Source organism: Carassius carassius, chromosome 28 (assembly GCF_963082965.1).
Source record: "Carassius carassius chromosome 28, fCarCar2.1, whole genome shotgun sequence".
NCBI classification, from domain to species: Eukaryota; Metazoa; Chordata; class Actinopteri; order Cypriniformes; family Cyprinidae; genus Carassius; species Carassius carassius.
In genome coordinates this window covers 16,832,892-16,857,893 of record NC_081782.1, presented here as the reverse complement: position 1 = coordinate 16,857,893, position 25,002 = coordinate 16,832,892, and the positions used below count along the sequence as shown (strand labels likewise).

At 35.7% G+C, this 25,002-nt stretch overlaps 2 protein-coding genes across 2 annotated transcripts in view; both read left to right on the top strand.

Annotated features, from left to right (window-relative positions):
• The first annotated feature begins 505 nt into the window (after positions 1-505).
• LOC132108445 (uncharacterized) lies at positions 506-3,260 on the top strand. Its single transcript, XM_059515153.1, has 8 exons — positions 506-832; positions 1,162-1,257; positions 1,400-1,456; positions 1,547-1,603; positions 2,445-2,474; positions 2,611-2,673; positions 2,765-2,969; positions 3,077-3,260. The coding sequence occupies exons 1-7, from the start codon at positions 637-639 to the stop codon at positions 2,875-2,877; spliced, it is 612 nt and encodes a 203-aa protein (XP_059371136.1). The 5' UTR covers positions 506-636; the 3' UTR covers positions 2,878-2,969; positions 3,077-3,260.
• A 12,562-nt stretch (positions 3,261-15,822) lies between these two features.
• Positions 15,823-25,002, top strand: part of LOC132108103 (clathrin heavy chain 1-like) — a 32,124-nt gene continuing 22,944 nt past the window's right edge. Inside the window, exons 1-8 of the mRNA XM_059514649.1 lie at positions 15,823-16,338; positions 18,071-18,278; positions 21,239-21,507; positions 21,637-21,798; positions 21,920-22,033; positions 22,567-22,740; positions 24,487-24,684; positions 24,775-24,975. Coding sequence (XP_059370632.1) covers positions 16,297-16,338; positions 18,071-18,278; positions 21,239-21,507; positions 21,637-21,798; positions 21,920-22,033; positions 22,567-22,740; positions 24,487-24,684; positions 24,775-24,975 — 1,368 coding nt within the window. The 5' untranslated portion in view covers positions 15,823-16,296. The remainder of the gene's footprint in view (positions 16,339-18,070; positions 18,279-21,238; positions 21,508-21,636; positions 21,799-21,919; positions 22,034-22,566; positions 22,741-24,486; positions 24,685-24,774; positions 24,976-25,002) is intronic.

Genomic DNA, 25,002 nt, shown 5'->3' with positions numbered 1-25,002 from the left:
CTGCTAAAAAGCTAATTTTTTAGTTTAATCTGACCATAGAAGCCAGTCCCATTTTTTTCCCAGACAGTCAAACAGTCCCAGCCATTTGTTTTTGGATGAGCTAGGAGAATTTTTCTTGAAACCCTCCCAAACAACATGTGGTGATGTAGGTTCTATAATAATTTCTAGGGGTGCCAACAATTTTGTCCAACGAGTATTTGAGAAAAACCTTTATTTCATAATGATATTTCCAATTATGCAATTTTCTTATTATCCAATGAAAGGATACATTGTTGTGAAGTTTTTACATAAAAGATCAAAATGATTAACAATGCAGATGAATTTTCACAGTCTTTTTTTATTATATTGTTTCCCATTCCCATTGTTGTGTTTAAACGAGACATGTCTTCAATATCATGTATGTTATGTTTGGTAGCAAATTAATCTTAAAAGATTCAAATGTGTGCATGTGTGACATCATACTGAATCATTTACATTTTGATGCTGTTCTTCATTCTAGGGAAAAAAGGATGCACAGAGGTCACCGTAAACGCTTCTCTGAAATCTGATGTCTTTCTCCCATGTCATTTTAATATAAGCCATCTCAATGAAACCAAGGAAGTGGAGTGGAGACACTATTCCAGTCTTGTAAGGATCATGATTAATGGGAGAATCTTCTTTGACAGTCGTACTGAAGGACGAGTGAATGTTTTTCCACTTCTATCTAAACATGGAAACTTCTCCATCCTCATCCATGATCTGCAGTCTTCAGACCTCGGCACCTACGATTGTAAGCTCAACAGTGAATGCTGGATGGTGAAGATCACTGAACGTCTGCACAGTAAGATTAGAGGTGCTATATATAACTGCACTAGCATACATTCAGACAAATGTTAATATATACGATATTTAAAAAATCAATGGTTTAAATATTTTGTTACATTTTACATTCTTGCGGATTCGTGACTTTTTGTGATTAACTGCATTTTTTTCGCAGAGATATGGCATTTGAAAGCATGTTCCATGTGACAAAATGCCAGGCCGTGAAAAGCGTTTTAGCTCATGTGCAGAAATAGTGTTCATTAACATTTGTGTATAGACACATAGATGATTATTGGTCAAAACGGTGTGATTTTGTTACACTGTTACATTATAACTGTAATGTTTTTATTTTCTTTGTAGAAATCAATGAGACAAACCCCTGGATCTACTTTGCAGCTGGAGCTGGATTGTTTACTCTCCTTTTTATTGCATTCACCCTGTTATCAATATTCTATGGTGAGCATTGTTTCTTTACAGTATTTAGATAGTATAATTTAAATAGGCTAGTATCTGTATATTTATTATGTAAAATAAATAAAAAGTAATAATGTGTGTATTTACTCAAATAGATGTTTTAAATAAATCTTCCCTTGGACAGGAAAGTGTGTGAATACATCATCCAAATCTGATCTCAGTAATGGCGTACAGAGTGAAGGTGAGCAGTATAACACACCTGACCAATGTTTGACGTTCAGTGACATTCTCTGGAGTTTCCTGACCTCTGTGTAAATAATATGACTTTTAGGTACTTCCCCCAAAGAAACACAGAATACAGAAAGCAGTGGACATGGAGACATGAGGGGTAAGAAACATGCTTTACTTATCAGGATGTGGTCTTAAAAAGCACACTATTGCACTTAAAAATCAATGAATGTCATTGCACTATACAAAATATTAAACCATGTTTGCTTGGAGCATTTCAGTGAGAAAAAAATCTAAACGTGCATAGTGTTTTCTTGGAAAATTTGCATTTATTTGATCAAAAATACGGTAAAACAGTAATATTGTGAAATATTAATAATTATAAATAATATTGCTTATATTATAAGTGTTTTCTGTTTTAAAATGTCATTTATTCCTATGATAGCAAAGCTTTTCATTAGCCATTATTCAAGTATTCAGTGTCAGAGTAAGATTGAAAAATAACAAAAAGAAAGAAATGACTACTTTTTTGTGGTTGTTGCATATAATGTATCAAAAGGAATAAAGACATAACAATACACAATTTTTGTTTATTATTATTTTGTATTTCAAATAAATAAATGCCATAAATAAATGTATATAAATAAATGCCAAATTACTTTTTTTTCAGTTACATTTATTCATTTAGCAGATGCTTTTATTCAAAGTGACTTACAAATGAGGAATACAACTAGAAATTCATCATAAAGAGGCAAAATGAACACAAGAAGTGTTTGTAAAACAAAGTTTCAGACATTGTTTAAAATAGTACAAGCTAGAACAGGGAGGGACTGAGGACAGGTGAATCATATAAATCATTATTCCTGCACTATGGGATGTATTTTGCGATTTCAGCAGACCAAAATATTTCTGGTCAAAGAATATTATGTTACAATATGCTATTAATGATAAGATTAGCTGTAAATAAAAATGTTGTTTGTCTGTTGATCTTATTCCTGAAGGTGTGAGGAGGAACCCCATAACTGTTTATGGTATGAATGATGTATCATATATGTACTGTTTTCACTGTGTGAACATTGGAGTTCAAGTTGGTTTTAATGATTTTTTTTCATGATTTGGGGTAAAATATATATATGTGTATATATATTTTTGTTTTGCTTTGTCCAGAAAATGACATACATGCTCCAAATCCAAGTTCTGCTGCACGGCAGGGGCAACATCCTCAGAGAGGTAAATCATAATTTTTGGTTCTTGAATTATTGTACTGCTTTACAAGATAAATGATGCAAATCTAATTTTGAAAAAAAAAAAAAACAATCAGCATTCAGAGCTGCTCCTGAGCCAACTACAAGTCATCCTTCAAATGAGAAACCATATTATGGTAAGACAATATTTGTGCTTGGAAAACAGATTCGCTGTATGTGCTACAACTGAAGTAAACCAAAAATTTGTTTGAAACATTTCAGTCAACCAGGCGGAGCTCTCCATTCCAGCGAATGCTGGCAAAAAACGAAGAAGAAAAAAACGTAATTACTATTCATTGTTCTTAAATGTCATTTATTTTTATATTAATGAAGTTTTACTATGACAGCCAAAAAAAACTTCATTGTGATGTTTTCCTTCATTTCTCCAGAAAATTATCAGTTTAAAAATCCAATATACAGTGACTGACGTGATCAGAAGTCAACGACAGAATCCAGTTCCACAGAATCCAGAATTTCAGACGGTTCAATATCTCAATAAATGCTGATGTTTAACATAGCTCATGGAAATCACAATCATTTTATTAAAATAAAATCTGTTAAGTGAAATACACAAATCCCTGCATGAAGAACTAATGCTTTTAATTATCATTAACCTCCTGCCTCCTTTGTTTTGCATATTACAAACAGCAGTTGGTGCGTTTTAATATTAGCTGGTCAGCATATTGATAAGAACTTTTTGTTTGTCACAGTTTTGTAAATCTACTTTAATGTATTTATTTTGAACATACATAATATGATGCACACACATTTTTAACTAACAGCTGCTATGAAAACCTGCAGTGAACGCAGCAGTGCTGTCATCCTGTGCTGCAGGTGGCGCTGATGTGTTTGCGTTCGCTGTGAGTTAGAAGAAATGTAAACCAACATTTTTTTTTAAGAAATGTAAAGCAACTGACAACTTGTGAAAAAAGATGAAACAAGGTATGAAAGTAATTGAATGGCAAATAGATTTGCATACGCAGGGTAGGAGTTGTGGGAGTGTACAGAGGCGTCGCACCCGTGGGGGATGTGGGTGTTTTAACACCCACACTTTTCCTAGTGAGAGGGTTCAACACCCGCACGTTTTCTGCAGTTTTTCCGCAGTTTTGCACAAACGCCTTACTACAGTCGCTCCTCCGTTTCTCTGGCCGCTCTGTGTCTACGTCTGCGCTCGCTGCTGCTGCCTCCTGTCCCCCTCCCTCTCAAACATGACACCGGCTTTGAGTGTGGCCGGCTGATGATTGGTTGTTCTGCCTTAAGTCCCGCCTCTCTTGGGGTGTTATCGGTCAGCTCGTGCTGAGGAGGCGGTAACTTATGGTTATGGTTATTTACATCTCCATTTTCCAGGTACTTTGAATGAGTGTTTATGCTTTCGAGGTTTTAAAATAAGCTTGATATGTGTTTGGGAAGATGTTCTGTTATCGTTTTGTTGACATGTCGAGTGTTTTCGGTATTACATTTCGTTTTTTAGACTAATGCTAATTGCTATTATTGGGATATTGTTCAGCAGCTATTGTTTGCATTCCTGTTGAAGAACTATGAAAGAAAAGTGTATATTATTTTAATGTTTAAAAACAGTAAATTGTTACATTATTTATACCACCAGAGAAAAAGCTTTGTGTGGCCGTTTTTTTCTCCCCTTTTTTGATTTTTTTTTTTTTTAAATGTAGGATTATTTTTTCCCCAGCCAAACGCTGCAAGCTGGAAATCCGACACAGTGCGAAGAACTTTAAGCCCTGCATTTTGTTCCCCTCTGTCACTGTATTCATCATTTTTATTGTTTATAAACAAACCACATCCATCCCCCACACTTTTGAAAAACTTGCTACGCCCCTGGAAGTGTACATAAAACTGTGAGCGTAATACTGTCAAAAGCACTGCAAGCCTGTGAACAGTGATTTGCAAGCGAAAACAACAGCTTAAAGAACAGCAAAACGGATCGACTGCATAGAACCAGCCTGTATGTGTGAAAAAAAAAAAAAAAACCGTTGCAAATGTCTAAATTACTTTTTGTGCATGTGGGGCAAAAAGTCCCCGAAATAAACCGATATGTCCAGCTCCGTCTTTCTTTTCTTTGCGCTTACAATTTTGGCACGATTCTCGAGTTTTGTAAGCGTGAGGGGGAGGGCGGGTCCACCTTCTTGTAGCCAATCACATGAGGCTCTGACTGACTCTTCATTTACTCTTATTTGGTTCAATAAACACATCATATGCCAAAACATTAATCTACATTTAGTTCTGGATCGTTCTTGCTGCCAGAATGGTACTTTTAATGTTCACATACATTAAAAAATAAAAAATAAATAACAGCTTGATTAAAACATGACACTTTATTTGTTAAAGTCGTGACATTTGCCAAGTATGGTAACCCATACTCGGAACTGGTGCTCTGCACTTAACCCATCCAAGTGAACACACACCCGGAGCAGTGGGCAGCTATATATCCAGCACCTGATGAGCAACTGGGGGTTCAGTGCCTTGCTCAAGGGCACTTCAGCCATGGGTATTGAGGGGTGGAAGAGAGGACTGTTCATTCACTCCCTCCCACCTACAACTCCTGCCAGCACAGAAACTCGAACCTGTGATCCTCAGATATATAGTCCAAGTCTCTAACCATTAGGCCACAGCTGCCCCACCTTATGTTGTGTACCATTAGGCTAGACTCCCATGTGTTCATACTGAATTGAGTTAGTGTTAACATTATTGGATTGGTTTGGCTTTACATTGAATTTTCATATAATCTTCATACACCATTGAGCTGTTAAACATACAGTCAAAATGATGTTATGTGACAATGCTCAGCACTAAAGTATCAGAGTGCTATACTTTGTAAAATCTTTTTACTAAACAAATAAAGCTACATAAATCTGAATTAGTCAGTTTTTCAAACCATGTCTATGTTTACGGTATTTAACACTCAATTGTATAATTTTTACATTTTGACAATTCTAATTACTTTCATATGACTGATCAAGCTATTATAGGAAGAAAGTATGAGCAACAAAATGATTTATTTGTGTCCAGATTTGACTAGCGCAAAAACTTACACTTCAAATCAAAAATTTTGATTTTGGTAAAAATTTATTTAATGATGTATAAATATATATATCCAAATTAAAGTAAATGTGGGAATCCAACGTTCCCAGCCACTAGGGAAGGCACACAGCCATGTTTATATGTTTATTTATAGAGCTAAACAGCCATCTAGTGGTTACAAAATGGTGTTACAGATGAAGGTGAATAAGTTCCCAATAAGTTAGAGATAATAAATATTTTAGTAATATTTAGTCAAATCCCCTTAAATTACAACATGTTAAAGTAAAAAAAAGTATAATAATAATATGTAGTTCTGAGAGCATGAGTTGCATATTTAGATTTTTTCAGATACATCAAGGTAAGTGCACAAAGGTCTCTCTCTCTCTCTCTCTCTCTCTCTCTCTCTCTCTCTCTCTCACACTTACACACACACACACACACACACACACACACACACACACACACACACACACTATAATTTGCTGTTATACTCCATATAACTCCATATACAAGCCAGAAACTAAGCCTTTTTTTGCACAGGTCTATCTAAAGGGTTAATGGCCGCACCTAGCGATCAACTGTTTGATTGAATTTTACCTCTTCCCAAAAGGGAAAACCACCAACAATCAAGAATGCATGATTATATGGTGTCATGGCTTTGCAATCAAAAAATGTCGTTAAAATGGAAGTAAATGGGGCAAAAACAGCCACCAACAACAAAAAATTAAAATATAATGCTGCACAAAAACTAACAATGCATCAAAGCCAATCTTGTTACTAATTAACATGCCCAAGACTGTGATAAAAGGTAAAAAAAAATACCCAGTCCACAATCACTTTTTATATTGAAAATATGTAATTTTGTGTGTTTTTTCCCAAATCAGTTACATAACTTATGAACTTGGTAATTAAAGAGTTAAAATCTTGGATTTAAAAAAAAAAAAACAATTGGTAGTTTTGATCGGGACTGAGGTTGATTGATAGATTTATGCAAAAAAAATTTAAAAAAAAAATTATTTGATAGATTTTTACAGCAGTTTAATTTAAATTTTAATAACGAAAGGGTAGTGAATTTCAAAGCATTTTCCAAAAATATGGGTCAAAATAAGATTTGTCACCAAAAATCATTCCATTAGTTCAAACACAGAGAAAGTTGTGGCCAAAATAAGACTCAACTTTACCCCCCAGTGGACGAAAACGTCCCCAATAACGCATGATATATCCCTGTTATATATATGTTACTGTTGGTTAAATTTTTGGTTTCATCAGTAGACAGGTGAAATTATACATGTATTAAACTAGTGCAGATACTAGGCCATCTTTAAGTATCATCAAAATTACTATATTACAATAAACTAATATATAATATATGGCCAGTCAGTATGAACACATAGCCTAATGGAACACAACATATAAATGTGATTGGCTACAAGAATGTGGTGGACTTGCCCTCTCCCTCATGGTGTGTTCACACCAGATGCGAATGAAGAGTTAAAATCGTGAGTGATTTACATGTTAAGTTAATTGCCTCTTTTTATTTTAACATATTAATAGATTAATTGAATAAAGGGCAAAGATTACCTGTCAGATTTACCCAAAACGAATTATATTTTATGTTTAACCACTAAAGAGACATCAGAGATGTCATAAGGACTAGCCGAGTTGAGTGCTCTCAATGGTAACATGAGCACTGAGCTCCCGCTGATCGCGTGGAGCTGACCGCCTCCGAAATCTGTGAAACACATTTTTAAAAAGGCACTGTCTTTATAAATAAACCGCAGATTTGAGTTTAAAACAACTACATTCTCGCCTGAAGTACTTTTAAAACTACATTTCATGACACAATAACAGTAACATTTAGAAAATTATCCGAATAAATTGGGGTTGAAATCACAATGCTGCATGAACTCAACTGGCAGATGCCCCTCCCGAATTCGCGTCTGTTGTGAAGTGAGTTTGACGCACGAATGAAGCAAATTTCAGAAGCGAATTAAGCACGTAAACTCAAAATGTTCAAGCATCCAACTATGCGCCAATAGCACGATTTATTCGCGCAAGACGAGTCCAGTGTGAATGCCCCGTCAAGCTCGCAAAAATCAGTTAGTGAGAGAATTGAAAAAATTATAAGCGCAGAGAAAAGAAAGACGGAGCTGTACTTATTGGTTTATTTCGGGAACTTTTTGCCCCACATGCACAACAAGTCATTTAGACATTTTGTTTTTTTTACACATAAAAACTGGTTCTATGCAGTCGATCCATTTTGCAGTTCTTTAAACTGTTGTTTTCGCTTGCAAATCACAGTTCAAAGGCTTGCAGTACTTTTGTATTTTAGCAAAAACAATTTGCCAAAAGTGTAAGCACAGAAAAATGGAAGTCAGAAGAATGCAGATCATATTTATTTTGCTTTAGCATGAAGCTGAAGTTTCACAAAACTTGAATTTCACTTATGAGTAACAGTAAAATGCTGCAAATCTTTTTTTTCTTATGCTTGAAACGGGATTTACACTTTTACAAAGCTTCTCTTGTGCATGCAAATTTAATTTAAGCTAAAAGTTTTATGTACACTTCCACAACTCATAGCCTGCATATGCAAATCTAATTGACATAAAATTTCATCCATACAAGGACCTCTGCGCCAAAATAACGTGTGATTATTACTGAGTGTGATTATGAACGTGTGATATTTACACTGAGATTACTATGGGCTGAAATATGTGCCACCAGAAACTGAATTTGAATTGCTAAACTTGAATAATTGCATTGAATAACTGAATTTGAATAACCTAATTTGAAAGTGTATTGTTTAATTTGAATCATTGCATTGAAAATCTGAATCTGTATTGTATAATTTGAAATTGTATTTATTCAAAAACTGAATCTGAATTGTAGCCGAATAAAATTTGTCCAATAAAATTTGATCCTCACTTAAAAATAAACTCTATATATATCTTCACATTCACTTCTCACAATTCAGATTCAGTTCTCAAATTCAATTTCAAGTTACTGAGACAGACATCCGGGTAGTTGGAGGATGAAGGAAGAGCAATCGAGCACAGATCGATAGATCGCGTTCATTGGCGCACAGGAGCCAATCAGAACCTACGTTTTGAAGCATAGTACGTACCCACCATGAAACAAGGAAGAAGTGCTTGCCTTGCCGATTGACTTGACCACCATGGATCCGGTGTGATAAGAGTTCACGAGGTCATTCCACCAGCTGGGCACAGTCTAGGAAAAGGTCAGTGAGAGTGATTTTGAACTTCTTTGGGATGGCACCACGAGGTGTCGTTCACTTGCAAAGCGCAAACTTCTGGAGGGCACATAAGATTTAACCAGTGAGTTTTGGTATGTTGGTGCCATGCCAGTGGTCGTAATAAGTGTAATAATTAATTACGTTGTTATATATGGTTTTGCTTACAGGCAGTTAATGTACTGTAATTACTGATTGTCTATTATTTAAGAAACTATCATACAGTAATTATCACACTATTTAAATTATGATGACAGAAATTACAATTGTAATTGAGTTTAACACATATAACACAGTACATAAAAAGGACATTATAATAATAATTCTACTGATTTTTTTTTTTTTTTTTTACATATAAATGTTCAAGCAATATGCACACTATCAATGTAAGCCATTTATACAGTTTTCGAAATACATAACATTTCAAAGAATCTTTACAGAAAGACATACTGTTGTGTCTATATGGTCAAAAACACCCTCACTATTTTAAAAGTTGGTGCTAAATGCTTTAGTCTTCATACATACAGCAAGCAAGCCATAGGCAACAGTGGTTAATAAAGAAAAATCTGCAAGATGTAGATAATGGAGTAAAAAACCTTTGGAGAAACCAGACTAATCAAAAACACTGGGGACCAGTTCTCCTCTGTATATTCAGTCTGAACATTTGGTACAATGTCAATAGTAGTTAACAGTGTTACTGCATTGATTCAGCTGTAAGGTTAAAGGTTAATTGTGCTATGTACAGGCAGTAACATTGTTTTCTCTGTGGCCCAGGTGATGCAGGCAGTGTTAGTGAAGAGTTCTAAGGTGCAGTCATCCATCAATGAATTCTTGCTGTTTTGCTGAAACTGGAAACAGTTCATCCTATGTGAAGTCCATTGTGGAAGATTGGGGAATCATCAGTCTCAACTAGCTCCAGAGTGTCTCGGGACAGAGCTTCTGTGGTAAAGAAAAATATAAAAATGTTTAGGAACTGTAATATAATAACAATAATTATTTCCTTTCTGCCGGTGTAATATACAGTACAGTATGCTGGAAGACTTTCTTGACATCATGCAGAACGGGGTCAGAAGACATCAGAAGCAGGAATCATCAAAAATCATTGTTAACCGTAGAGCATCGGTTTACAAATCTTTCAAAATCAAGTTATGATTTATGTGTATGTTGTTATAAAAACAATTAAACAGACATAAATGTAATCTGTTCAACTCAGTCTATTTTGCATTCAAACATTGCTTTAAATTCTTTCACCTTCCTCTTGTTTCTCAGAAACTGTGGTGTATGTACGTGAATTATTCTTTCTCTTGTGTGTTAGTATTTGCATATTTTTGCCATTTACTTTTTTGTTGCTTCTGTAGGGTCATCGCTTACAGGTGATCCCTGGATTCTTTGACATGATATGAGGTACTTGGCCCCAAAAGTTTAAGAGTCTTAGGTTATTTACATTTGAAGGAGAATATAGAAGCGTACAAACCTAGAAATGCTCACTTTTGTTTTGAAGTTGAAGGAATGAAGTCAGCTTTGCTGAAACGACAAAACACAAGTATGAAATATAATGTAAAATTAAAATGTAAAAATGTGTACAATAAACTCAGTACAGAAGCCACATATAAAAGTTTAAGTTAAAAGGTGGACTTTTGAGAGAAAGTAATTTTGCTATGGTCAGGACAAACTGATCAATAATAATCATATGGGAACAGTGACAACCAAAAAAAACCTTTGTACTGTTGAAAATAAATGTACATCACACAGCACAGTGAGCCTTTATGGTAACAGCTCAGTCAATTTAAAAAGCATTAAATCTAACTGGTCAATGCATTAATCCACTGGTGGGGAGACGGATGCTTGGAGGGATAGATCTAACTAAAATGCGACAATATATTGACTTTTTTTATTGACTAAAAAAATATACTAAAGTTTGATGTTGGGCACTGGGCCCAACAGGACCATGGGAAGGTATTGCATCTGTGAGCAAATATGTTGAATTGACTACTTCTGAGTTGTCTCCTTGTCAAAACATAGTGAGACATACAGGCTTACTACTCTCTCTCTCCCTCTTAGTAAGCAGTACCCTGACAATGACAATCACGAGGAGTAGTTATCGTAAATAATCACGCTGAAGACATGACCAGTCTACTTGGCGGCAACAACATTTTCACCGGAGGAAGAGGCAAATGCTTAGAAATAATAAACGCCAAACAAAGATGTTGTTACCAGAGCTAGTACATAACCACAAAAACGTGGGATAATAGCTACTGTGTTTGCAACACATCGAGAAAGATGTAATTTCCCCCGTTTCTACAAAACAGCTACACCATTAAACTAAAGATCATTAGATCGTGAAAAAAAAAATTTTCATTACCATATTTGTCCCAGGCGGATCCATGGTGGTCAAGTCAGTCGGCAAGGCAAGCACTTCTTCCTTGTTTCATGGTGGGTACGTACTTTGCTTCAAAACGTAGGTGCTGATTGGCTCCTGTGCGCCAATGAACGCGATCTATCGATCTGGGCTGGATTGCTCTTCCTTCATCCTCCAACTACCCGGATGTCTGTCTCAGTAACTTGAAATTGAATTTGAGAACTGAATCTGAATTGTGAGAAGTGAATGTGAAGATATATAGAGAGTTTAACTTTAAGTGAGGATCAAATTTTGTTGGACAAATTTTATTCGACCACAATTCAGATTCTGTTTTTGAATAAATACACTTTCAAATTATGTTATTCAAATTCAGTTATTCAATGCAATTATTCAAGTTTAGCAATTCAAATTCAGTTTCTAGTGGCACATATTTCAGCCCATAGATTACACTCTTGATTTTCAGCGCGAGAGCGCCCTCTGGCCTTCGGATGGAGATTTACTGCTAATCGTAAAACCGTGCTTCACTGAAAGGTATGCATGACAACCGCTGCGTCTGCCAAATCGCAATTTATTGCCTCTGCGATTTAATTTTGATCAATTGTGCAGGACTAAAACTTACATTTGAGTTGTGATTTAGTTGTTTCACAAATCCACTGTCAACAATGTATCTACAACACACACACACACACACACACACAAACAAAATCTACAGTACAACAGTTCCTCTGAGCATAACTACATCATTTTGGATATCTGCCATTTAACATATTTAGAAAATGATGCTTATTTAATTTTTGTATTACCTGATTCCATCAATCGTGAGTGAAGTTGCAGCAATATTAGCCCAAAGCTACAAACTATTTTTAAACCTTTATTTGAATATATATATTAATTTATCTATGAATAAATCTCTGACAGAGACTATCAGCCAATCCCTGTGTGCATAGTTAGTAAGCATGCTGTAAGCAAGTCCAAAAGAACAGCATTTTTTTTTTAAAAATGTAACATTATAAAGTATATATACATTTTAACCCATTTTATGCATCCTTGCAAAGTATTAATATCTTTCAAGAACAAATTTTACTAACCCCAGACCTCTGAATGATAGTGTATTTGATTGAAATTTCTGCATAAAATATTCCAAATCATAATTAAAAAAAAAAATAAATGTAATAAAAAAATAAAACTGTCACTGGGATGGTCACTTTCGAAAGGTATTAATATATAATATTTAGGTACTAATGTGTATCTTTAAGGTACTTATGCTTAAGGTAGCCTACTTATGCTTATAGGCACACTTTAAAAGTAAAAACTAAATTTACATAACCTTTAAAAAGGTACAGCCCCAGTTACAGCATTTGTACCTTTGTTTCTGAGATACAAATGTTGAAGTGTTAAATGGCAGATATCCAAAATGATGTAGTTATCCTCAGAGGAACTGTTGTAGTGTAGATTTTTTTTGTGTGTGTGTGTGTGTGTTGTGTAGATTGTTGACAGTGGATTTGTGAAACAACTAAATCACAACTCAAATGTAAGTTTTAGTCCTGCACAATTAATCAAAATTAAATCGCAGAGGCAATAAATTGCGATTTGGCAGACGCAGCGATTGTCATGCATACCTTTCAGTGAAGCACGGTTTTACGATTAGCAGTAAATCTCCATCCGAAGGCCAGAGGGCGCTCTCGCGCTGAAAATCCAATTATGCCCCGAAGAAGAAATCTGGGAAATCTCTGCAGCTGAATAAACAGAAGATTTAACTGCTTTCATTGATTCAACGTGACTAATAAACACACGACTACAGCAATATATGCTTTATCTTAGTTCTTATTATAATTTTCATCATAATAAACTATATCTATAGTGAAATGCTAATCGGCATATCCTTTATAACTTCTTAGAATACAATGGAATATTTTGTGCCTTAATTATTCTGTTTAAGAAGCCACATCATCTCACAGAAAGATTTAGTTTAAACACTCGACAGACGTTATGAATTTAATTTGGTGTTGAAACATGCTATTAAATGTGGTATTTTCACTTGCTCTCAGATGGAGCAGTATTTACAGAGCCATACTTCAATGAGAAGATACCCAAACAGCTGACATTATCAGGAATGATTTTGTTGATTTCATAATCCTATGATTAAATCGTCCGCAATTATGAACGCGATTCTGCATAGCTTTTCAGAGAACCACGGCTCTGTGTAGTAAATGCCGCTCCACCTGAAAGCACATTTACTCCTAATCACTGAATCATAATGAAAAAAAAAAGGTAATCACAGATGACAATCAAAATTAATCGTGTTCGATTAATCGTGCAACTCTAGTAAGTTTGGATATTTTGGAAGTCATACCTATATCAAAGTGAATGACCTTGGAAATTCCAGAATTTATTAATTTTTTATTAATTAATATTTATTTATTTATATTACCTTTATTTTAAAGGTAAACCAGAAGGACAAAATGAAGCAGAGATCATAATAGTTTTAGTCAAACACTAGCTTAAACTTCTTTTATTCAGCTCTTTGGTCAAGAATTGCTTCTGGACTGGATCATCATCCATGATGTTTTGGTCACCTCACAGGTGTATGTCAGAACAGTTAGTCCCATCCATTACGATTACGAGTGGGTAAAAGACCTGTTGTCGAAGCTGCATGAAATTGATGTCTATGTGTTGAGTAGTCTCACTAGGGAAGAGGTAACCGATAAAGAGATGGCGGAGTGGAAAAAGAAAGTGGCAGCAAAAAGACAAGCAGGTGCGTTTGTAGAGGCTGAGCAATTTAATGTTGTGAAATTGTGTCATACCGTATTTTTGTAAAACATTAAAAAAAAAAAAAGGTTACAGAGGATGCGGCAAAGAAGCTGGAAATGGGAAAGATGAAAGTTCAATAACAGAGGCTTGTGCTCGCTATTTGGAGTGAAAACAGATTCATTTGCAAAGAAATGGGCACATGAGAGGATCAAATATTCACCACAGATACTGCAGCTGAATGCAAATATGAAAGACTTTATAATCTGAGATTTTCAGAACATAATCCTCATTTACTGCCACAGCACTCTGGTCCCTTTTTTACATGTGTAAAGTTTGGACAAAACATGACAGATTTTAAAACAGTTCCGCATCCAGTGCATTTGAGGGCAAGTTTTCATTTATCCCAATGACTTAAATCTTTGACTCATATGATTCACTTATAAGATTTGAAAGTGACAAAAAAGTGAAAGTGAAAAGTGATTTGTTAAGATTAGCTCAGTGGCCCTTTCTAGGTTATCATTAGGAGGTGATAAGTCATTGAATTTAACACTCAACTGATTTATTAGAGGGATAATTCACTCAAAAATAAAAATTGTGTTATAATTTACTCCCCCTCAAGCTGTTCCAAACCTATATGAATATTTTTTTCTGTTGAACACAATATTTGAAGAATGTTGATAACCAAACAGCGTATGGTAGCCATCGATTTCTGTAGTACTTTTTTTTCAATACTGTGGAAGTCAGTGGCTACAGTCAACTGTTTGGTTATTACCAACAGTTTTTATAAATATCTTTTTTTTGTGCTCAACAGAAGAAAGAAACTCATACAGTTATGGGACAACTCTCCATACTAGCATGTGGCAGTAGTATTTATTTGTCATTAAAAAATTGAAACCTGAAACTAGGACTGCAGATATACAAACTATTAACAGAGAATTGCTAGATACCTTTTTCTTGCTAACCACAGATGGACTCGCTGCTTCAGATATGTCTGATGACTTGTAAATGGCACTGTCTTCGTCGGTCCTTTGGGCCAGAAAGGAAAGAACTGGAAGTGAAAAATAAGTGGAAATAGATTTATCACTTTAGTTTTTTTTTATTGTGCACTGGTTCGTTAACATCCAGTCAGACTGGTCTCTCTTACTGATGGGCTCAGTTGCTGATCCAACATGCACATTTGGCCAAAAAGCCACAGACACGGTCTGACTAGTGCCAAGGGTGCGGAACACAACGCAAAAACTGAGCACAACAACAGGCATTCAACACTGGCTAGACATTGACAGAACATTGGATTGGTGTGTCCCTCAGCCCTAAAAAACACCCAGTTTTTTTTATGACCCATGATTAAAGGAACAACATAAAATTTACAAATAATATGTTGACTAATTTCATTCACTGACGAGATGTTCAGCTTAGGTTCTTCAGTGCTGTTCTCTTGTTCAGACTTAAAAAAATATGAATTTACTTAAAAACACAGAGAACTGAATAATGTTATCTTGTTCTGCAAATTTATCATCATTTCAAAAAGTTAAAATTTTGTATTTTCAATAGCTAAATTACCCAGGCATTATCCAACCAACTGCATTATGCTCTTTTAACAACCAGAATCTACAATTTTAAACGCTTAGCCAGAAAACGATTCAGCGAACGACTCGAGATTAATTCAAATACAACGATTCGTTCACGAACGAACCACCACCAGCGCAGTCGGAAATGACGTACATAGAATATGAAGAACTGAATGATGTGGCAAAAATGAAACGAATTATTTAATACTGACTAGACTACTCATACCGGCACTTATAATTCAAATCTAAAATATTAACCGCCCGAACGCTCACATACACCAAATCAGAGCCTCGCGCATCTCCTGCTTGATTAACAAAATCGCTGGAATCGCGAATGTTCTTCCGCCGCAAAGTCCGCGCTGCTGTTTCCGGATTGTCAGTCTGAGCTGTTTCCGCCGCCATTGCGGGTCTGAGCGAGTCCCATCCGTGCAGAGAGGGGAGAAAAAAACATCAACCATCTGGCGGATTGGCTTGACACGACTGAAACGCGACACTTGCATTCTCTGTCTAATAAGCCAGCAGTCCTGTATCTGATCTGTTTTGACTCGGGGGTGTCCGCGGAGAGGAGGTCGTCGCTCGCTAAAGCTAGCCAGAAATTTTTGCGAGGAGTCCGGCCGGGAGGATTGAGAACAGAAAGCCCAAACCATGGCTCAAATCCTGCCTATCCGCTTCCAGGAGCACCTGCAGGTGGGTTTTATCACGGCTAAACCGTACGAGACTCGTTCGCAGCATTAATAATTATTGGCTGTGCTGTTACAGAGGTGACAGTGCTCGTTAGCTTTAGCGCTAGCTCAATGAATGACCTCCCATCCATTTCAATGGCTGTGTTTCAAAACCTCAGCATCTTTGAACGGTGGAATTCACTGCGTGTGGAATTCTAAAAATTGACGGATGTTCGAATTTAAAAGTTCGAAACCCCCGTTTAGACGGAAAATACTAGATGTTAATGAACGAGCTTATACTAGTGCTAGAAATATGCAGTCTGTGTAACGTTAGCAGGTCACTAGGTATTTGGAAATAGTCTATTCAGGTGGATGCAGCGATCTGTGGAGGATTGAACCTCCTTTATCAAGCTGCATACCTGATGCGATTGATTTTATCGCAAATGTGTCCTTTAGATAAACCGTGACTTGGATGGTCCACGTTACCATAGGGGAAATCTCTGATTTAAAGGGATTGTTAACCCAAGAATGTAAAAAAAATATATATAATCATGATCTCGATTGGATTTTGATTATTTTCTAAATCGATTCGCTTGTAGATATGTCAAATACAGAACTCGTTAATTTTTCTTAAGGGAAAAATCTCGCTAACTTGTTGTAAACTACAGAAATCCAAATTACATTGATGTTTATTTTTAGATATATCAGTCAGAACTCAAGTAAAAATAGTTTTATCCTAACACTGAAAATAATAATTTATGTTAAGTGATATGTTTTTTCACCCGAAGATTTTTTTCCAAACTTATATTAAATGAGACCACTAACAGGTCAGGTAAATAATGACGATGTAATATGGTGCATAGACTGTTTTAAGGAGAATGCTCCTCTGTAGAGTTAGTTTTTCTCTCTAACAAATATGATAGGGACATAAAATTGCTTTCATGAGGTAAATGTTATTTGACATTGTTTACAAGCTGTTTTATTGACATCTTTTCAAAGCTGAAACACGTGAAACGGATTATGGTACGGTTTACATACCTTCTGATGTTCATTCATGTTTTTCATGCTATAACTAGTAGTAAAGAGTACTATGTGTTGCCACATTAAAGGGCATCAAAATGACATTTAGTACTTGAATCTGAGCTGAGACTTGTTCTTAGAAATAAAGCACAAAGCTTATTGTTTTGATCACGCATCAAATGAAAACAGACTAATTTATATATTTTGGAACTTAAGAATAAACATCAGTTCATCAATATAAAGGTGGAGTAAAATCAATTATTTGATATTGTCAGCCCATCCCTAGTTAAAAAAAAAATGGAGTTAAAGTCAATGCTGACTGATACATGAACTGTCCCTTTAAATGATTTCTAACATTTAGGATAGTGTATATAGGTATAGAATCGGATTGTGTTTATCAACATTAATGTGTGATGCATAGATAGATAAATGATATGAATGCTAATTCATGGATATTTGTTGTTTTCGTGACATAGGTTCCAGTTGCTGGCATGTAATGACTTGAGTCTTTACAGTGTATTGTGTTATTGCGCAGGTGTATCACATTGGGGGAGGATGATGGGACTTGTGCCTATAGATCCCTATTTATATCTCAAAACATTAGATAAACATTGAAATAGACTTGCAGCAGACACATTTATGACCTCCAAACAGTGTATTAAAAAATAAAGCAAAGCTATACCGCATTTTGATGCTGTATTTAACAATGGTAAATAATGCCTGTCCACCACTTACAGCTCCAAAACCTGGGCATAAACCCAGCGAACATTGGGTTTAGCACCCTGACGATGGAGTCGGATAAGTTCATCTGCATCCGGGAGAAGGTGGGCGAACAGGCCCAGGTGGTGATCATCGACATGAGTGATCCTAATACGCCCATCCGCAGACCCATCTCTGCAGACAGTGCCATCATGAACCCAGCCAGCAAAGTCATTGCTCTTAAAGGTAAGACACAGGGACATTAGACATGTGAAAAGTGGGGGGAAACATTAAGGCATCGATTTTTGAAGTGTAATGATAATATTTGGCATGAATATAGAAATTTCCATGAGGTTGAGTGTTCCTGCAACCCCCTCCCACCCCCTCAATATATAACATGACTACAATATCTTTAGCTGACTGTGTTTCCATCGAGACAGTTTAATGTAACAATGTATGACTTTTGTGATGTCAAATAACATAATTATTATTATTACAAGTTTATGTTCATATTCCCAGCCATCTCTGTCTCGTTACGTATTAAAGCTTCTTGCTGTAATATTTGGGTTAAGAATAGCTTTTAAAATGCTCATTGGAAATGTCTTGCCGTCATAAATGCTTTGTCTGTTCTTGCTTGTTTTTGTTCTTTTTTATTTTTGTTTCTTACTGCTTTCTTATGTTTGCAGACGGTGAGTTCAATTTCATCTATCCTGGGTTGTTGGATTTGAATTGTGAAATGTGGGGTCAATCTGAATGCCTTTGTTGAATGATAGGTTAGCCATGTAAGGAGGGGGTTGGGATCGTCTAACATGCATGGCATGGCAACAGCCTGTTTTTTTTTTCTTTTTTAGTGTAAAATTAAATACATTTTGTTGTTAGATGAAAATACAAAATTCAGCTCTTTATTTGATTTCTTTTTTTGGTTTGGCACTTGGCAGTACACTGTTAATGCAATGCAAAGGTGTAATATGTCTGTAAACAGATAGATTCTAGATATATTTCACTCTGCAACTCAACTGTAAGAATGAGAAGGTGAATTATGACCTTGAAAGTAATGAGATCGATTGAATTTTGTCTTATTTGCAGTGATTTGTATATGATTATAGTCATTTTGGAAATGAGCACAGTTTGGGGTCAGTAAGATATATATATATATATATATACATATATATATATATATATATGTATTTCTTTTCAGCATTTATGTTACTAAGATGTTTCTTGAGCAGCAGATTAACATTAGAATGATTTCTGATACTGTAGACTGGAGCAATGATGCTTAAAATTCATTTTTGCATCACAGGAATAAATAAAATTTCAAAATATGTTACAAATACGTAGAGAACAGCTATTTTAAATTGGTATAATAGTTTACGGTTTTTATTGTATTTTAAATAAATAAATGCAGCATTGGTAAGCGTAAGAAACATCTTTGGAAAAACACCAAAAAATTTTGCTGACCCCAAACTAGGGATGCGCCGGTACTAGTATCGGTACCGAATGGTACCCGGGCAAATTTAATTTGGAAGCTATCATCCTTATCCCCTTGAAGTGGGGACTTTGGAGTGAGTTGGGCATGTGCGTTCCATTAAGTAGTCGTTAGGAATGCACTTTGCAAAAGGAGCAATATAATCTCCTCATTATCTTCAGCTCGGATGTTCCCTTGACAGCAGATTCACTGATGGACATCAACATAAAACAATATACATTTAATGTTTTAAAAAGTTTTATATATATTCGTTTTTATATATTATATAGCATATTTTTAAAACTTATTTAAATATAAAATGTATGTTTACTTGCAACGGTTATGCTAACAACAATAAACAAAAAAAACATTTATAACAGTAAAACAGCGACATCTGCTGACGGACACATGCTGCGCTGTCACAGGAACATTCCAGCTGAAGATAATGAGGAAATTATGTCGCTCCTATTGCAAAGTGCATTCCTAACGACTACTTAATGGCAACACATGCCCTATTCACTCCAAAGTCCCCACTCCAAGGGGATAGGGATGATCACTTCCATTTGGAATTTGCCCAGGAACCGTTCGGTACCGATACTAGTACCGGCACACCCCTACCCCAAACTTTGGAATGGTAGTGTATTTTTACTGAGTGCAGAAATGTATCATGTATGTTGTTTTAAAGCCTTGAGTTTCAATAAAATATGCATTTTTTTAAAGTTATATTAAGAATTGTTAGCCGTTTTCGCCCTCATTACATTGTGGCATTGTTTATTTTTATATATATATATATATAAAATCTATTACTAACAGTGATTAACAGAAATTAAATCAAATATACAGTGACCCCCATAAATATTTGGACACTTAAAAAGTCAGAATGCTGTCAGATTAGAGAAAATTATCAAATCGAGTGCAAACCAATCATAATTCAGCTTTTCTCAAAACTAATTAGTTTTTAATGGTTGTTTGAAATCTGCTTTCCACAGTATTAACTAACATTTGATAAATATAAAGTGTCCAAATACTTTGTCTTAATTTGATTTAAAGCAACTGATTTGTTTTGATTAATAAGTGTGCTTCTGCTAATTTTCTTTTATACATATGCTACTATTTTGTTTTTATCGCAGTGATTTTCATACATTAAGTGTGGCTTTAAGTGTCTCAATGCATTTTGGGGCCACTGTATTTTGATTAAATAATAATAAATCTCTGCAGATTTAGCCAGTTGCAGTCCACATTTTAGGCTAAAACTTTTAAACATGTTTATACATGTTTTAGCAAATTGTATTCCCACATACTTAAGGTAAGGTGATAATTCATGTGATTGCAGGCGAGAATAATATATACATATTTTTTAACTACATTAAACAATCTGCATTGCATTTTTTGTAGTGCAAAGTAGAGACATATGAGTTCCTAACTAACTAATAATTGATAAGCTTGCTAGATTAAGAACTTCACTAAAAATTGTCCAACTAAATGCAGATTAAAACTCGGCTTGATGTTTGTAAATGTTTGCAGTGTTTGTCCAATAGCTGTTCCTTTTGCATTGTAACTGCTTTGTCATGTTGTCCATATCTTTGTTGTTTTTTTACACTTACGATTTAACATACACACCATTGTTAGCATTATGCTTGATGTCTGAATGCTAACTAATTTAAATCACACCATTCATGAACTAGACAAAGAAAAATTTCGCTGTTTTATTCAAGTGACCTCTGTTCCTGAATTTCAGCGGCAAAAACCCTTCAGATTTTCAACATTGAAATGAAGAGCAAGATGAAGGCCCACACCATGACCGAGGACGTTACATTTTGGAAGTGGATCTCTCTCAATACCGTAGCACTTGTGACAGACAATGCGGTCTATCACTGGAGTATGGAAGGAGACTCGCAGCCCATCAAAGTCTTTGACCGGCATTCCAGTTTAGCAGGCTGTCAAATTATTAATTACCGCACTGACGCCAAACAGAAATGGCTGCTTCTGATTGGAATTTCGGCACAGGTACAAAGAACGATTTGATTTGTGATGTTTAATGCACAAAAAATAGCCTGATCTTTTCTTATTAACCTGCATGTCACAGTTGTTGGTATTTTTCTGCTGAAATTCCATTTTTAAACCTTTTCCTGTCAGCAAAACCGCGTTGTGGGCGCAATGCAACTTTACTCCGTGGATAGAAAGGTGTCGCAGCCGATCGAAGGCCATGCTGCTGGATTTGCTCAGTTTAAAATGGAGGGGAATGCTGAGGAGTCCACACTTTTCTGCTTTGCCGTTCGGGGACAAGCTGGAGGAAAGGTCTAGTTATTTTTAATTTTTTTTAATGAACGTCTGTGTGGAAGAAAATAGTAATTATGTCTTGCATTGATACAGTTGTGAACTTAATGTCACTTGTGGATTTTTTTTGTCCCTACTGTAGTTGCACATTATTGAGGTTGGAACACCTCCATCAGGAAATCAACCCTTCCCAAAGAAAGCCGTCGACGTGTTTTTCCCTCCAGAGGCACAGAACGATTTCCCGGTTGCAATGCAGGTATTCATAGTTTTGAATATTTAATGAATATTATTACAATTTTTCTTGTGGAGGAGTTTAACCACAGAATTTTCATGACCATCAGAACAGAAAAACAGCCTTTTAAAAAATATATAAGAATAATTTAAATAAAGTATTATCTGAATAATAAAATAAATAAAATTAAATGTTATTAATTATAATTTATAATTATAATAAATTAAATGTTACTATAATTATAGATTGGAGTGTGTGTGTATATATATATATATATATGTGTGTGTGTGTGTATTTTTTGAGAAATCGACCCTTATGACTGGTTTTGTGGTCCAGGGTCACATTTATTTAATACATTTTGGCTAGTGTTCCTGTAGCTCAATTGGTAGATCAAGCGCAAGGTTGGGGGTTCGATACCCCGGGAACACATGATAGGTAAAAATTGATAGCCTGAATGCACTGTAAGTCACTTTGGATAAAAGTGTCTGCTAAATGCATAAATTTAATTTAATTTTAATTTAATGTAGTAGACACTCTCTCGTCTGGTCTTTTTCTAGATAAGCTCCAAGCATGATGTTGTTTTTCTCATCACCAAATACGGCTACATCCACCTGTATGACCTTGAGATGGGCACCTGCATCTACATGAACCGGATCAGTGGAGAGACCATTTTTGTCACCGCTCCTCATGAAGCCACATCTGGCATTATTGGTGTGAACCGGAAGGGACAGGTACCGTCCGCTTTACCTGCTTTTATTGCAGACAGAAAGAAGAAAGTGGTGCATTGGCTTTGTTTTAGCTTGAACATTTAGGCTTGCTTGGTCAGCACATTTGAATAGAGCAGCTGAGCTTGTTCCAGACAGACACCAAGGGTTTGTTTCCTTGGAGTTAGTCTGTGCAACTATTAAAGTCTGCTGTAACAGGATGCCATCAGTTGATGAATTAGTTTGGAGCTCAGACCCAAGAGTCATTAAATATGCAGAGAGAGAGAGCACAGAAATATGATTCCTGCTCATTGTTACTCTTCGTTTGTTTCCCCCTCCTCATTAAGTAAACCGCCCTTATCAAACCTCAAAACTGACAGTCCACACTTGGGTGGAATGATATATTGAATGTTCACAGTGTATTTGTCTTGATTTAGCTGGCAATATAAAATGAAGCAACACAATTTTCGATGTGTTTCCCATCCATCCATCTATCGGAAAAAATAGGTTATAGGAAATAGGTTTTTGCCAGGAAAATAACCAAAAAGGCTGGCATGACGTTAATAATCAAACAAACAATCCTTTTCTCATGATTCATAAGTTAAGCAGTGTTTTAATAGCATTTCTGTTACATACTGCAGTATGTGTTAGTTGATAAGTTTGAATCTTTCCATGAAAAGATTAAAAACGGAATTGTTCAAAATTGCTCATTGCAGGTCATGTCATATTACTATATTATTTATATTTTTAAATGAAATGAAAGGTAGTTAATGTAAATGTAGGTGATGCTTTATATGTTTTATTATATTGTTGAATATAATGAAAATGTTAAATATGTAAGTTTTGTTAATTTGGCAAAAAAGAACACTTGGAAGTGGCTATATTTGTTTGAAATGTTTTTTCTATAAATCAAAAAATTCAGTTTTAGGGCAAATACAATATTGAGCTGCCAATGTATGAATATTCATGAATATCTATATATATATATATATATATATATATATATATATTTATTATTAATTTTTTTTATTGATTGTGGATATGGAAATATTAAGGAGTTTTCAATCTGCGTTAACCAAACCTGTTGAAAATATGAATATTATTTTGATTCAAAAATTTTGATTTTATTTCTTTCCCCCCCCCTTTTTTAACTTAATTATCTATATTAGCTAATATAGCATGTGAACCATAATGCATTAGGATGCAGTAGCTGAAGGAATCCCTGTAAATAACAGCGTTAGTTGACCTCTCGACATGTTTAGTGAGAACAGCGTGTGCTGCTCAGGAGGAGGTAGAGACAGCTGCTGTAATCCTCTTACTGTTATGGTGCGGTGTGTTCGCTCTGCTTCACTCACGTACTGATCATCAGCTCTGTCACAGACTTGTGCCCTGCTGCAGACTTGAATAAGTGTATAATGGGATACCGGCCCATTCATTTATGTATTACCCCGAGGGTCACTTTCGGTGCTTCATGGGTCCAGATCAGCATCATTTGGAGCCAATCAGTGCATTATTAGGGACTTATGAATAGAGATAAACCAGATTTAGCACTAATGTGGAAATGGAACAGATTATGGGTTGGCACACAGAGAATTTATTTATTTGAGGAAGACAAATGAACTTCACAACAAGCATTACTGATGCTAAAAGCAGTTATTTATAAAAAAAAAAAAAAGAAATTACGAATCCCAAAGTGTAATTCTGTTTATTTTGTAGCGTGAATTATGCTGTTAGTGTCTACATTCTGTGTCTGACACTATCATTGTTTCTCAGGTGCTTTCTGTGTGCGTGGAGGAAGAAAACATCATCCCTTACATAACTAACGTGCTGCAGAACCCTGATCTGGCCCTCAGGATGGCCGTCCGCAATAACTTGGCAGGTGCAGAGGAGCTCTTCGCCCGCAAATTCAACAACCTATTTGCTGGTGGCAACTACTCTGAAGCTGCCAAAGTGGCTGCCAATGCACCAAAGGTACAGCAGACTGGGTCACATGACCTGACGTCTCATTAGTCATTGTCAGGCAAATGTTGGAGTTTCTGATTGGCTGTTGGCTTCTTGCAGGGCATCTTGCGCACCCCAGACACCATCCGTCGGTTCCAGAGTGTTCCTGCCCAGCCCGGTCAGACGTCTCCTCTGCTGCAGTACTTTGGAATTCTGCTGGATCAGGGCCAGCTGAACAAGTTTGAGTCATTGGAGCTTTGCAGGCCCGTCCTGCAGCAAGGCCGCAAACAGCTCCTGGAGAAATGGCTAAAGGAAGACAAGGTATATCCTCTTCTGAATAAATACGTG